The sequence below is a fragment of the Pleurodeles waltl genome, chromosome 4_2, assembly GCF_031143425.1.
Source record: "Pleurodeles waltl isolate 20211129_DDA chromosome 4_2, aPleWal1.hap1.20221129, whole genome shotgun sequence".
NCBI classification, from domain to species: Eukaryota; Metazoa; Chordata; class Amphibia; order Caudata; family Salamandridae; genus Pleurodeles; species Pleurodeles waltl.
In genome coordinates this window covers 892,707,238-892,722,396 of record NC_090443.1, presented here as the reverse complement: position 1 = coordinate 892,722,396, position 15,159 = coordinate 892,707,238, and the positions used below count along the sequence as shown (strand labels likewise).

At 44.1% G+C, this 15,159-nt stretch overlaps 1 protein-coding gene across 4 annotated transcripts in view; it reads left to right on the top strand.

The window, feature by feature from the left end:
* Nucleotides 1–15,159, top strand: part of OSBPL9 (oxysterol binding protein like 9) — an 875,847-nt gene that overhangs the window by 74,467 nt on the left and 786,221 nt on the right. For all 4 annotated transcript variants that reach the window (XM_069232680.1, XM_069232678.1, XM_069232679.1 and 1 more), the window contains exon 2: nt 2,975–3,025. In XM_069232680.1, the coding sequence (XP_069088781.1) occupies nt 2,975–3,025 (51 nt within the window). The remainder of the gene's footprint in view (nt 1–2,974; nt 3,026–15,159) is intronic.

Sequence of the window (15,159 nt, the reverse complement as noted above, 5' to 3'; positions counted from 1 at the left end):
CCAGGAAGTCAGTGTAGTTGACTTATTGAAATCCACTTGCTCTCACTCACAGTGAAGGTAGACAATGGCTGATGTGGGCTGACCCATTGCCCCATGCTTTATGCTGTAGGGGGTGAAAGCAAAGTGTGAATGACATAAAAAAAGACAGTGGCCTAAGTAGGCTGACCTATTGCCCCATGCTGTATCCTGCGCTAGACGGAAGCAAGATAAAAAAAACACAATAACAAACCAATGGCTGAAGTGAGTTGAGACTGCCATTCACCAAAATATAAATATGCCCGCCTGGTCGGACTTATTGCAGAATGGGGTGTGAATATACCCCGCCCCCTAAAAAAAATAAAAATCATGGTGACCGAGTGGGATTCCTGACTAGGGATTGCAGGCCCGGCCACAATCACCTAGCATGAATCTGTGGCAGTGAGGCACCATTGAAAGTGGAGACTCTTCTCTTTCCAGTGGTGATCCCCCATGTCAAGATTGCTACCTGGCAAAGGTGACAGAAAGACCCTTAGCAGGTGCAGCCAGAAATAAACAGCTGGTTGTATTTCCACTCCCTGTTGGGTGCAAGCACTGAACGTCCCCCTTCTTCTCCGCTGCTGAGGTAGTGCAGTGGATGTGACGAGTTTGTCCTTTTCAGAATATGGGGTTAAAGCAAGCAAGAGTGCCTATTCCTACCCCATCTATCTAGCTTTTGACTTGCACTGTCTCCGGTTTTTTTAACCACATTTTATTGAGTTTAATAACTCAAAGCATCACCCACTGTGATACAGACATTATTATCATGTTAGCGCCTGAATAGAGTAAGGAGTCAGGATAGTCATTGTACAATATTCCTCATAACACCGGTAACCCATGATAGGCCCACCACCATCGCCGCCATATATTACCATGTTTTGAGGACAGCCTCTTGCCTCTTATACTGGTTTTTTCTTGACCTGCACACCAGTAAACTCCCCCACCCCTTGCTCCAGGCCAGCAGCGAGGGTGGCACAGGTCACTTCCACAGGTGGCCAATATCTCTCTTGGCCACCAAGTGGGCCACTCCTATGAAGCTCCTTTCGGAGCATGGCCCTCCAATTTCCTCCAAAAGACCCTGTAGCGCCTACTGGAGACACAAACCAATGGAACGGCCCAGCACCTCTCCGATTTCACAGCTCATCCCATCCCAAAAGGAGTGTGGGCCGGACAAGACCAGACCACATAAAATAAGTTGGCGTCAGGGAAGAAACACTGTGCTCCTGTGGCCTGAGCCACCAGGCCCTCCTGCTGTAGCCGTTGGAGGGGACAGATATGTTGCATGAAGATAATTAATCTGGACAATCCGCAGTCACTAGGAAATTGTCAGCTCTCTTGGGGTCAAGCCTGCCTCCCTCCAGTCATCATCATCCAATTGACCCACCCGGAGCTCCCTCCTCAGTTGGAGACGAAGGATCCTGCCCTGTGCTTTGATCATCAGAGAGCGATAAATCGCTGATATGGCTCCCCTACCCAAGTGCCCTATCAGAAGCTTTGCTTCAAGCAGATTATATTCAGAGACCTGGGCATCTATTGGATGACGAACCCACAAAACATGATGCAACTGGAGGTACAGGTTAGGTTGTATTAGTCCCTCAGTTCTTAACAGGACATCAGTGTCCCTCCTAGGCGGACGCCTCCCAAGTACATGATCCCTATCTGGTCCCATCAAGCGAATCCTGCAAGACCCAATACCTATTTAAGCCAGGTGTCTTGTCTCAGAGGAGTCATGTCTGTAAGGCGGCGGTTCCATTGGATAAAGTGCAGTGCCACCCGCCAACAAAGCACCATCAGCTGGGTACAAGAGGGCACCGTTAAGGGCATCCGATTTCCATAAAGCAGGCCGAGAAGGCTCTAGAACTCCACAAGGTGTAGTTCTAGATCCCGCCGCCCAGCAAACCATTCATTGATGGGGACTAAATGTGCATCAAGATTGTATCCATAGATATGTGTCATGTCCAAGGCCCCCAACGGATGGAGATTTCTGCAACGCACCCTGTGTCGCACTCCTGCCCATACAAAGGACACCCTTCTCGAAATCAGGGAACGAACCACGCCCGAGGAACCGTGTATGGAATTTCTGTCAGACTATAGAGGTATCATGGGAGGCCCCAACATTTTAAATACTACAGTGTTTCCCGTTGGCTTAATGGGCAGCCAACTCCATTTACGCAAGCCCCTGTCCAAAGCCAATGCGAGGGGATAAAAATTGAGGTGCCAGGCCAAGTCCAGAAAGCATGAGATGTGAATTCCCAGATACATAAATGAGTTAGGTCTGACTGGTATGTCTCTGCACCAGTGTTGCTCAGCCGTCTCACCTGCCACCACCACCTAGAAGGACTTGCTTGCATTAATTCGCAGGCCTGAGGCCTTCTCATAGAGGCGGAGAATTTCAAGACATCTTGGGCCTGAGGACTGTGCACTGTCTCAGTTTTACTCGGTGTTGGTGCCTAATACATCGAGATTGCACCCAAGTACAATGGTTGTGTATTGCTCTGGGCCCTGTGTATCTGTGCTGCTAGAATGTCGACAATGCCTCAGGGAATAATATCTTCTCCTTTCCATCTTTGTGGATGCCAGTGACCTTCTCATCACCCCGTGTTTGATCAAATGCCAATTTACATTTCCTCTTTAATACAGACTTTCTTGTTGATGTATGAGGGTGAATTGACAGTTCATAGCTTTTCTTTCAGTCAGGGTGTTACCTATCTATTGCACTATAAAGATCCCAAACCTTAAATTCATACTCTGCCCGTGACACTAGTAAAACATATTTGTTTAGCATTTGATTTTGCTCTGCGAGAGTGGGTGGGTTGGAGACAAAGCAGTAACTGGCTCTGTGTAACCAATTCCCTTGATTGCTTATGAAGTGCACAGGTTTGCTGTTGATACTCTGTGATTTGCCATGTATTTGTGTCCACACAGCAGTTTCTTAATCTGCTTTTTTTCTTTCTTTCAGTCAAAGGACAAAATGATGAGAGGTTCACGCCGAGGTTGTGTCAGACTACGAGTAAGTGTTTTAAGGCCTTGCCTGGTGGTTGCAAAATCCCTGTGGTGAATTTACAGTGGGCTTAGAACCCGTCCTTTGCATACCGCTGGCTGGTTTTATTGTCACTGTATTTACTTGCTTTGCATTTGATAGTTTGCCTTCCTCTTCTGGTGTTTGTCCCACCCTTAAAGCATAGCCTCCGTACAATTCTTTTGATTGACTTTCTTGTATCCTTACACTGCTCACCTTTACGAAACTATTTGTTTCTTTTTCATTCACCCTCCAAAAGCGTGCATATGTATTCTAGCCACCTCCCTCTTCTGTTGCTTCCCCCAACCTCCTCAAAAACACACCCACCTGTCACTTTGTTGATTCCCACCCCTCCAACCCTATCTGTCAAAGCACGGCAATAAGAATATTTTTGCTGGAGTAACGCTGAAGAGCAGAATTTAACGGTTGTTTTTACTTTATCTGGCTTTATCTCCTGCGTTCCACATTTGCATGAAAACACGTTGTGGCACACAAAGGCTTTTATGGTGCTGGGGAAGGGCCACCTGCTCAAGCTACTCAGATGGCCTCTGAGATTGATGGTGTACTTTGCATAATGCTTCTCCTGGAGGCCCGTAATTCTGTTTGCTGGGCTTCTGCAGAAGTCCAAAAGGCTCAATCCTGTGGCAAGCGTTTCCCTTTATATTGTGACAGTGCATTTTTAAAACTCTGTTCAGTTTTCTAAGTGTAAATTATTGTTTGGAGATAAATTAAGATATTTGTTTGCTTTTTCTCCAGTATTCAGAAATGTTTTTTCCATTTTTTTTTTTTTTTTTTTAACTTTACCTATTCTATACAGACACACTTTAGCAAAGCCAACACAATGGCACTTCTGTTTAATAGGCAAGACTTATAGGGGGCTATTACAACTTTGGAGGAGGTGTTAATCCGTCCCAAAAGTGACGGTAAAGTGACGGATATACCACCAGCTGTATTACGAGTCCATTATATCCTATGGAACTCGTAATACGGCTGGTGGTATATCCGTCACTTTACCGTCACTTTTGGGACGGATTAACACCTCCTCCAAAGTTGTAATAACCCCCATAGGCTTTGCCAGTGCTTTTTTTCTTTAGTATTGCTGATAGTAACATACCTGAATAGAGCTTGTTGTGTTTGAAAAAGTGATACATGAAGTCCTGAATGGAAAGTCGTGCTTCACTCGGTTCTGTGTCGTGAGAGGTTTGTGTGCCTAAACCATTTGTAGGCTTATTTATTCAAGTGAGTGACTTCTGTGTGTGGAATGTTTAAGAACGTTTGGCTGAATGGAAGAAGGAATACTTAATATATGTGTATTTAGATTAACTTAAACATTCATCTCACAATCTTCTATTACTATTTGTTGCTGTATTTTTGCTTGTCTGGTCTTTCTTGCACGTTGGTGGTGTTTTCATTTAAATGGGCAATTAGAGCTGGGAAAGTGGCATATACTAACACCAAATAGGTTTGCAGGTCAGATGGCCTTTTTAGGACATTCTTCTTCTGCTTCGAGTAAGAACTGTGAGTAAATATGAGCCTCATCTCAAAATGAATCACATTTTGGTGCATGGAAGAATTTAGTGTGTTGAGTTGGTGCATCTTGAAGGTAATGTGCCTGGAGGTACTGGCACCAGAAGTACTTCAGAGCAGTGTTTACTTTCATAGTATCAGGAATTCTGATCACTTGTTGGGAACTAACATGTTGGAAAGGTTGGTGGAAACCTGATCACCTATGGGACAGAATAGAGGTGTCCCTTTAAAAATATTGTTTCCCAGAACATCTCAGTGAATTTAGCACACGTCCCGGTGAGCAGAGACCCAGAGAGGGTCAGCAGAACAAACTTGGAAGGAAGTTATCATGCGAGTGCATGATTAGTTAGCAGCCCCTATTATAAAGCAATTTAATTAACAGACACAATATTTTGTTTAAAAGTTGTATATAATTACCTTTCATACCTCAGTGTCTGTATTTTCTGTGTTGGTGAGCACTGCTCATTATATCATTCTGTGCCTCTGGGTCCCCTCAAAATGAAATTCTACTACTTTATTTGTGGAATGCCAGTTAGTGGTTTTCAAAACCTGTGCACCTTAAAAAAAAGTATATATCGGTCTTCAAGTACTGGGGTGCTTTAAAAGGTTAACGATACCCAGAGTAAGCTGTCCTTTAGTCTCTCCCTTAGATTCCCATCACATGGAATTTTTTGTAAAGCTTAAGTGCAGTGTTTAACCTCGAATCATCATCCAGAGGAAGGACATTTTGCTGTAAGTCAATGAAACTAAATCAGTTGCTGGGGTTAAGATGCAGCTCTCGGATAAAGACTGTAGCATGGATACCTGGCCTGATGATTCAACACAGACATTTTGGGGCTTCCTTTCCTTCCCCTTGTCCTGCACTCTGTGCTGAGAGAGAACTGCCTACAATCACAAATGGAAGATAGCAATGTTACCTCCTAACGGTCACCATGGAACTGAAGCCAGACTATTTCACGTAACTGTGGATTATTCCCTTCAGATTTTGGATGCAAACTTTGAACTTCATTAGGCATTTGGCCAAGTTCCCCAGGGCGTAATATCAACTGGCCATTCCAGAATATCCATTGTTAACATTTCACAGGGAGATCTGAAAACCGGTGTATAGGTAAACCAGGACTAGAGCAGTGGCCGCCAGCGGCAAACAAAACTAGTGTGGCGAATATTTAATCCGCTGATAGATACTGGTTAAAAAAAACACCAAAAAAAAAACAGCAGTGCCCTTAGGCTCAGCGCCAAAGCTCTCAGTCATGGTCTGTTTTAAACAGTGTTTATAAAGGGCCACGGTTGAGCGCTCTGGAGTTGAGGCTGAAGGCATTACAAGTAAAAAAATAAAAAAACATTTACTTACCCACTGTTTCTCTTCGTCTCGGAAGTCGGTGGCACCTCCAGCATTCTGGGCTTCATCCAACTCCCCTCTCTCAACCCTGCCTTTGTTCTCATGCTACTCAGGCAGCACCAGTATTGGCTGGGGTGTGTTGGTTCGAAGCTCCTTCATGCACCGGAGGTCTGTGCTTGCTCTCCACCAAGCTGTCTAAGACCGCTTGCTTTGGAGTATTTAATGTGAGCATGTCAGGCGGGTCTTCGCAGGAAAGCCAGCCAAAGTGACATGCTCACTTTAAACTGAAGTACACCCTGTTTTTCCCTGCTGCCGGCCCTGCCCTCAGACTCTGCTGCTGCCAGAATGAAAAATAAAACGATAATAAATTTGTTTAATTACCATTTTATTATTCATGTCAACTTCGCTCTCAGCGGAGGGGCGATGCTCCTCCGCCATCATGGAGGCACTGCTGCTAGACCAGAGACAGAATCAGTGGCTGTCTTTTTGGGGTAAGGACACTATCCATGCTACTGAGAAGAAACCCTTCTGCTGCTGAAAGCACCATGAAGTAGACTGTGTGGTGTGAAGCGAACCTGACTGTTTGGCCAAAAACTGAGTTCAGCTCAAGCTTCTATTGTAAGGAGACGAAGACACCGGATCTGCTGAGACCTGGAGCTGTAAACCTCTTCTCTGCCGACCTGCGTGCTCCCTTACAGGCAGGCTCCCATACTGCCTTTCCTCACAAGGTTCTGTGTGTCATGAGAGACTTGTGTGCCTAAACCATTTTTAGGCTTATTTCTTCAAGTGAGGGACACCTGTGTGTGGCACCTGTGCCTCGAATAGGGTGACCACCCGTCTGTAATTTTCATGGACTGCCCGTAGTTTAGCCCTACTGTCCATTGTCCGTGATGAAAGGGTTAACGGACAGCATTTGTTCATAATGTTAGCCTTTCAGCTACAGTACAAAATGTAATTAGGAAAGATCAATTTCCCTAGTTGGATTGAAAGGCAGGGACTCTCCTGTGCTCTGAGGGAGGGAGGGGTAGACAGACAAGAAACAGGCCTTCTTGCCGGGGTGTCTCCTTCCCTAAAGAAAGGCAAATGTGCACAACTGGTAAATCTGCAAATGCAAAGGGGCTTGGAAACCTGCATTGACTTTAATCAAAGGGCTCATTTGAAGCTTTCTGATGACAAATATATTTTCTTTTTGAGATGTACTGTAAGGGTGTTCCAAGGTGAGTTGTGGAGTGTGTGGTTTTAATAGACTGTTATAAAAAATGTTAGTACTAGGTATAAACTGTATATTATTCGAATCTGTATTTTAGAAGGACTTTTTTTATTTATCCGAAATGTATTTGCACATTTTGTAGCAGCCTATATTATGATGTGTGTAATGCATGTTTGAAATAAGGACTTACACATTCACAGTTCGTTCAGGGACTTCGGTACCTCATAGTACTAACAAACATTGGCAAAGCCAGTAGGTCTCGTCTACTCAAGAGTTGTTGGCATTGCCAATGTGTTTTAGCTATGTTATACACCAGAGTGGCTGCTGTTCAACTTGGCCAAAAGTTAGTGGTATAGTGGTGTAGAGTGGCATAGGAGCAGTGACGTAGAGTACAGTAGTGCAGAGTAGAGTGCAGTGGGGGTACAGTGCAGTTGTTTAATGTACGTTGGCGTAGAGTGCAGTGGTTTAGAGTGGAGTGGCGCGGGCAGGTTAGAGTGGCATAGAGTGGAGTAGAGTGGCATACAATAGTGGCAAAGAATGCAGTAATGTAGAGTGGTGCAGTGGCATTGACTGCAGAGTAGACTCGAATGGCATAGAATGCAATGGTGTAGAGTGGTGCAGATTGGAGTAGTGTAGAGTGGTGCAGTGCAGAGTAGAATATAGTGCTTTAGAGTGATACAGAGTGCACTGGCATAGAGTGCAGTGGTGTAGAGTGTATTGACGTAGAATGCAGTAGTATAGAGTAGAGTGGTGTTTAGTACAGTGGCAGAGAGTGCAATATTGCAGAGTAGACTATCAGTGTAGTGATGTAGAGTGGCACAGAGAGCAGTGGCGTAGAGTACAGTGTGCAGAGTAGAGGGCAGTGGCATACAGTACAATTGTTTAGAGTGCATTGATATAGAGTGCAGTGGCATGAGGCAGAGTAGAGTGCCATATGATAGAGTGGTAGAGTGTAGTAGTGTAGAGTAGCATAGAGTACAGAGTGGACTCGGGTGGCATAGAGTGCAGTGGCGTAGAGTAGTGAAAAGTAGAGTATAGTGCTGTAAAAGGAAGTGGCGTAGAGTGGAGTTATGCAGAGTAGAGTGGTATAGAGTGCAGTGGAATAGAGAGTATTGGTGCAGAATGCAGTAGTACAGAGTAGAGTGGTGTAGAGTATAGTGGCGGCCACTGCAGTGCTGCAGAGTAGCGTGTCGGTGCAGTGGTGTATAGTGGAGTAGAGTGGCATAGAGAGCAGAGGTGCAGACTAGAGTGCAGTGGTGTATAGTGCAGTTGTTTAGAGTGCATTGGAGTAAAGTGAAGTACAGTGGAGTGGGGCAGAGTGACAGAGTGCTGTGGCGTATAATAGATTGTTTCAGAATAGAGTACAGTGTCATAGAGTGGAGAGGTGCAGGGTAGACTGTAGTGACATAGAATGCAGTGGCGCAGGGTGCAGTGGCGTAAAGTAGATTGTTTCACAGTAGAGTGAAGTGGCGTAGAGTGGAGAGGTGCAGGGTAGAGTAGAGTTGCGTAGAGTGGCATAGAGTGTGATGGCATAGATTAAAGTGGTGTAGAGTGCCGTGGCATAGTGTGCAGAGTAGAGGGCAGGGGCATACAGTACAATTGTTTAGAGTGCATTGATATAGAGTGCAGTGGCATGAGGCAGAGTAGAGTGGCATATGATAGAGTGGTAGAGTGTAGGTGTAGTGTTGTGTGGAGTAGATTGGTGTTGCCTAGACTGGAGTGGTATAGCGTGCAGAGGTGCAGAGCATAGTGGTGAAGAAAGGCGTAAAGTGCACTGCCATAGAGTACAGTGGTACAGAGTAGAGACACATAGTGTGAAGTAGCATAGAGTGCAGTGGCGTTAAGTGGTTTAGAGTGGAGAAGAGTGCAGTGTCCCACAATGCAGTGGCATGGAGTGGTGTAAAGTGGAGTGGTGCAGAGTACAGTGGAGTGGAGTATGCATAGTGTGTTAAAACACTGCCATTACAGACAACACATTTTTGATTGACATGACCTTTACATTTGCACAGACATACAGTTTTTCAAATAAAACTATACCGTGCACAGACAGTGATGTGTGGAAATTGCATTACCCAATGCAATGATTTGTTTTATTCATATAAAGGTATTTGTTTCCAGCACAGTTTGGAATTAACAAAAATGTGCTTCATTAGTACTCCTAACTCTGATATATTCTGAAGTTTATTTAAATGTTGTCATGTGATAGAAAAAAACTCTTGCCTACCCCCAGTATCCAGCAAGGTTGTTGCATAAATAGTCTCACTTTGAAGTCAGAGAAAAAAAAGTAAACACTAAGTTCACACCGAAGACAGAACCTGACATTTGACCTCGTACTTTGAATGCACAGCAAATGTGATGATATTAGAACAAGATTTACAGGCCTGTTTACAGAAAGGGAGCACTCAGAAGGATACGGTAAATAAGGGTTGGGCAAGGGGCGGGACGAACTCCAAGCTAGCTAGCCTAAAACAAATAAAGCCAGCAAATTGAAAGCAACGAAATGTGAGTTACAAACCACAAAGCCAATGGCAAGCAGTAGGTGGAATGCATTCTCAAAGAAGCTCTATGAATGTACTTAAAGTGACAGAAATGGAATACTTTGTAAGAAAAGTCCAGTATTTTAGTCCAGTCTCTATCTTGCCGAGGTTTGACCACATTAATTACCCAGGTAGTATGACGAGAAGACCTGGAGTGGTGTCCATGTTGCAGGAAAGGTCTGTACACCCATCTTATCAGTTTGCCACCAGTCCCTATGGTGTAGAGCTTCTGACACACCTCATGTAGGGTTATTGCTAGGTGGCAGACATGAAATAGGGCATTTAATAATTGTTTAAGGTGGTTGTCAGTAAGGAGTTGACCGGGGTGAAGATGATAGTCTGCCAGAATGGTTTGGAAATTTAGTAGCTCGCCGTGCAGAAACAAATCCCCCAATTTTAAGACTCCTGCAGCATGCCAATGATGGAGTTGATCTGAGTACAGCCAGCCTGTGAGATTGGGAAGGCTTAGCAAAGGTAGTGCAGGAGCACAGGGTTTCTTCGTGCCAGTGAGTTTACAGGTTCCAGCAAGGAAATAAAAAGCTGTGCATGATAACCCTGGATGGTGATCCGTAGAACGGTCAGTAGGAAACAATGAGCAGTGCAGTAAGCCGTTCTTAAAAGTCTTTACGGATAAACCCCATCTCATGCAGGGTAGGCGGGCAGAAAGCCAGTGAGACATCCATTGGACCTGTGCAGGTGATTAGTAGTATTCTAAGTCCAGAAGACCTAATCCACCCGCAGTCATGGGTAGCTTTAGGATGGAAAGAGCCTCCCGACGGCGCCCCAGCAACCAAATCAGATGTGTGGCATGACTGAAGAAGGAATGAAGGACGAGCAGGGAAAGATTTGCAAAATAATACTGTCATTGGGGTAGTACACCATCTTCACTTATGCCACTTGGCCCACTACAGAAAGCAGAAGAGAAGACCAAAAAGCAAACTGGGCTCGGAAGGACTGTGACTCTTTGCTGAGATTTGCACCCGGCAAATAAGTGGGGGAATGGTAGATAATAATCACCAGGTATCGAAAGGTAACTAGTTCTCAGTTCAATATGAGGTCTAATTGTATGGAAAGGGGAAAACCGTGCCATATGTTAAAGAAACACTATTTACATTTTAACATTTTGTTTGTGCAATTTACATCCCAAATATTTTGAAGATTCTGCGTATACTTGACACGTAGAGATAACCAAGATCACTAGCTTGGCTTTTGTTCAATTGCAAAATCATTTTAAGACATGGACAAAGCGTGCAATTGCCTTGCCCAACCTTGCAAGGGGTCTGGCCATGCTCACCCTTCACAAGCGCGAACAGCGGACCATTGCGGAAGAGTTTGCAAAGGTGGGTGGGTGCTGCTTGTTTAACCACTTGACAGTGCCTCTTCTGTTCCTCTCCTGTCTGCTGAGATAACTCCCCAGGTATGCAATACCTTTCAATAGTCTTGGTGGACCCATCTTGTCTGATTTTAGGAATTGTCCCACTTTGTTCTTCTCCTTCTTATTTATCCAGTTCTTAGCAACAACCCTTTGAAACAGTTGCCGTGGATCTCCCATTTGATCTCAATTTTATCCTCCACTTTTATTATCTTTGATTGGTAGTCTGGACTCCCAGTTCTGAGATAAATGTTTAGTCCCAGACATACACTCTAGTGCTGTGAGACTAAAGACAAGTTATGGATACCTCACATCCTGACATTAGGTGTGAGACTGTTGCCCACACCATCTGCCCTGTCTCATTAATTTATTTTTAGGTTGAAAGTCTATGGGCAGTTGGGGAGAGACAGATGTTTTTGTTCAATATGTTTAAACTAGTATAAGGGTAATTACCTTAATGTTACCCAAACTGTTTGCCAGGGGTTTTAAAATGTTTAGAAACATAATCAAAATGTTGCTGTTTCTTTCTCTTCAAAAAAGGTTGGGTAGATTTGGGTAGGGGTGATGGCCTAGACACAGTGCATTAATTTACTACTGAACAAGGACGTAATGTGACACCTGAATGTAGCATACCAGGAGGCAATCACAAAAAGAGCACAGTGAATAAATAGCGCTATGTTAAAAAAGAGTAAATAAATGCACTGATAACATAGTGACTTATGGCCTCTCATGGGTGTACCGATAAAACTGATGTTTGTTCTTGAATTTTTGTCCTGAATTTTGACCCTTCGTCCTGAATTTTTGTCCTGAATTTTGACCCTTTGTCCTGAATTTTTTACAGTCCTGTCCAGCATTTGCGTCGATGCCGGGTGGTCACCCTAGCCTCGACCTTTTTGTAGCACATTTAGAGTGACGATTTCCTAGCTCAGCTTCCTCGACCGTTGTACAACACATCAATTCTTCACCGATAATCGAGTCTGTGCAGCCAGTGCACTTCTCCTCCTTGCACCGTCAGTGAAGTCTGCTTCACAGATAGGCTCTTGTATCTGCCCCCATCGCTGTCTGTTGTTATGCCTCTCTGCCATAAGTGTGACCTAAGAGCCATGGCCTGAGAATCATTCGACTGCTTCTTGCAGCATGAATTAAGGATGTGCCCTCTGCAGAAGGACTGTGACTGCCTGGTATAGAACTGTAACAACCCTTTGTCTGTGTGGTGTTTTTTAATCCTACGGGGACAATCCTCCTGTGTGCAAAACTGGGCTTTACACTTAAAGTTTAAATCTCAGTTCAGTTACATAGTAGGCAAGTATATAAAATCAAGTACAAATGTGTATTCTGATTGGCTTATTTAAGACACTAGGCATATTTACTTAATTATAATAAAAGTCTTGTATCTAAGTCTAAAGGTTTCACACTGTTTGTGTAATCCACTTCCTGTGTGGGATACATGTGCAGCCAGAAGTACCCTCACACCATCCCGCACGAATATGACTTTCAAGAGAAAGCAAGGTTGTACAGTGAAGGCTCGGCCTACTCTGATGAAGTACCATCATCCAACACACGGGAAACACCACCCTATGTTGCACGCCTAGAACTAGCCCTGCATAACACTAAGTGAATATGATTTCCACTGTGGTACAATTGCTAATTTTATCATGAAACATGAACAAGCTAGCTTAGTTCAGGATAGCTCAGTCACCACTGAAACATGAGGTGATCCTCGGGTGCAAGTTCAAATGTTTGGGAGGCTGAGGTTGGTAAATTGAATACCAGTTAATTGGGTAGTAATAACTTCTATTATGGGAAATGCAGATTTCTGGTATTAAGCGACATATGAAAACAAATGATTATTTTCCTGTTTGAAAATATGTCTCTGTAAAGGTGTCATATTCCGCTTTGAACATCCTGAGTCATTGTTTGCAACAGTGGGGCTTTGGTTGTGGACCCTTATTTAGGATTGGGTTACAGTATCCGTCTTTCCTAGTTGGTACGACAATCTGTTCGCATACGACTTTTCATTTTCCGTCATCCATTTCAAACGAGAGGAACTGCCGTCCTCCGCACCTTTATACGTTCTGGTGATACTCACATCAAAGGTCTCCTGTTTACTCATCAACTTTTTTTTTTCTGGAGAATTTCTGTTGGTGTAGAAATGCAAACTAACTGTACGTACTTTGAAAATTTGTGGCTTCTAAAGTTGGTCAGTGAATTACATGGGAGTATTTTGCTAAACGTGAGCAGATGTAAAATTTCCACCCACAAAAGCAATCGTGCATATGATCCCCTCTCTGCGAGAAACCCACAGTAAAGATAAAAAACGTTAACACATAGCACCTAGACAAAATACCATACCATTGTTCTTCTCCAATATTTGGTCATGAAACTTATCTCATTATCAACTAAAAACCCCACCCACCTAAAATCAACACCCCCAGTGAATGCACAAATACTTGACATGCCCTATCACTAAATAGACCTTCAAAACCTATATTCACAAATAAATGTATAATTTGTTTGGAGCTGGCCAAGTCCAAAACGTCTATGGAGGCATTATCTCATTATACATTCTCCATTCATCTGCAGCTCATAGCATGAGCTCCGACAGTTCCCCAGTATGACATGTTAATTGATTCTGCTGCATTGTGGTCTAGGTATGATCTCAGGGGTCCTCAGATATCTTCTGGCTTGCAAGTGTTGCGCTAAAGAAATGTGACAGTGTCTGCTCTATTGTTACGAAAGGGCACCTCTCAAAGCCAGAGACTGCCTAGACATCTGGCCTAGGTTAATGCAAGAGGGCAAAATAGTATGGAGATTGTGTGAGGTCGAATGTCTGGGAATGAACCCAGACTGGTCTTTCAAAACCATCTTGTCCATTAGCAATGTAAACTTCCTCGCTGTAACATTTGCCAGGATTTTATTGTTTAAGTTTAGTAGTGAGAGGGGGTACTAATATTGACACAGCTCCATGTCCTTCTCAGGTTTCAGCAATGACTTTAGAATTGCCACTCTTGAAGTCGACAGAAGGCACTAGGCCATAAAGTTTAATTCTACTGCCTGCATGCTCCCTAGTGCAGTGGACCCCTAAAAAGCAATTTTTCAACCAGTTCTGAAAATCTAGGGGTGATTATAGTGAGGTTGGCATGAAGGCGACAACAGTCTTCCGAGCCAGTGATTCAGCAGACAACCTAGTCCTTTCGTGGTCGCAGACAACGTACAAGCCAGTAGGGGCAACAGTCCTCGAGGTCCCCTTCCCCTTTTGCAAGATCCAACACCCCACTTCAGTTTGTTCTGAGCGGCTCATGCCTAATCTGTGGGGGGTATGATTCAGCACTTCTTTAGGGTTAGTGATCCATCATATCTAACAAATGGGTGTAGCAAATTGTTCAGAAGGCTAGAGGGCCAATCTTCCTTTCTTTTCTCATCATCAAATATTCCTCCTGTACTAGATGGGTCTAGCAAATTGTTCAAAATTGCTACAGGGCCACTCTACTTTTTCTTTCCACATCATCAAATATTCTTCCCATACTAGAATGATTTTTGGAAGAGAATTTGTCCGTCCTGCTGTAGGAAGCACCCCCGTTAGTCTTCAAAGGCTATCATTCAGGAGAGGTGCTACCAGAGAAAGGCGGGGCTAGTAATTCCTGCTATTTTGTTGTCCCAGAAAAGGGCTGGCAGCCGAAATCCATCTTAGATCTTAACCCAAGTGCCTTCCTGTGGAAGGACATATTTACTGTCTCAGATCCTTTGTGCCATGGACCCGGAATACAGGACGGTATCCTTGGACTTGCAGACATGTATTTTATATACATGTCCTGCAGTCTCACAAACTTCACCTGTGGTTGAAGGTAAGCCAGGAGCATTTTCAGTTTGCTCTGCTCCCCTTCGTCATCGCCAGTGCCCCTCTGTTTTTTCTGAAAGTGATGGTGGTGGTCACTGCCCAGGTCAGTTCCCATCTTCGAGATCAGGAGTTTTTGTATTCCCATACTTTGTTGACTGGCTTGCTACATTCAGACTGGGACCACCTCCAGACAACTGAGAACTTGTAACATTGTTGGGATGTACCAAAAAAGAGCCGAAGTACCACCTGATTACATCACGTAGGTTTCTGTTCAATGGGGTGATCCTGGCAATGGGGTAGTT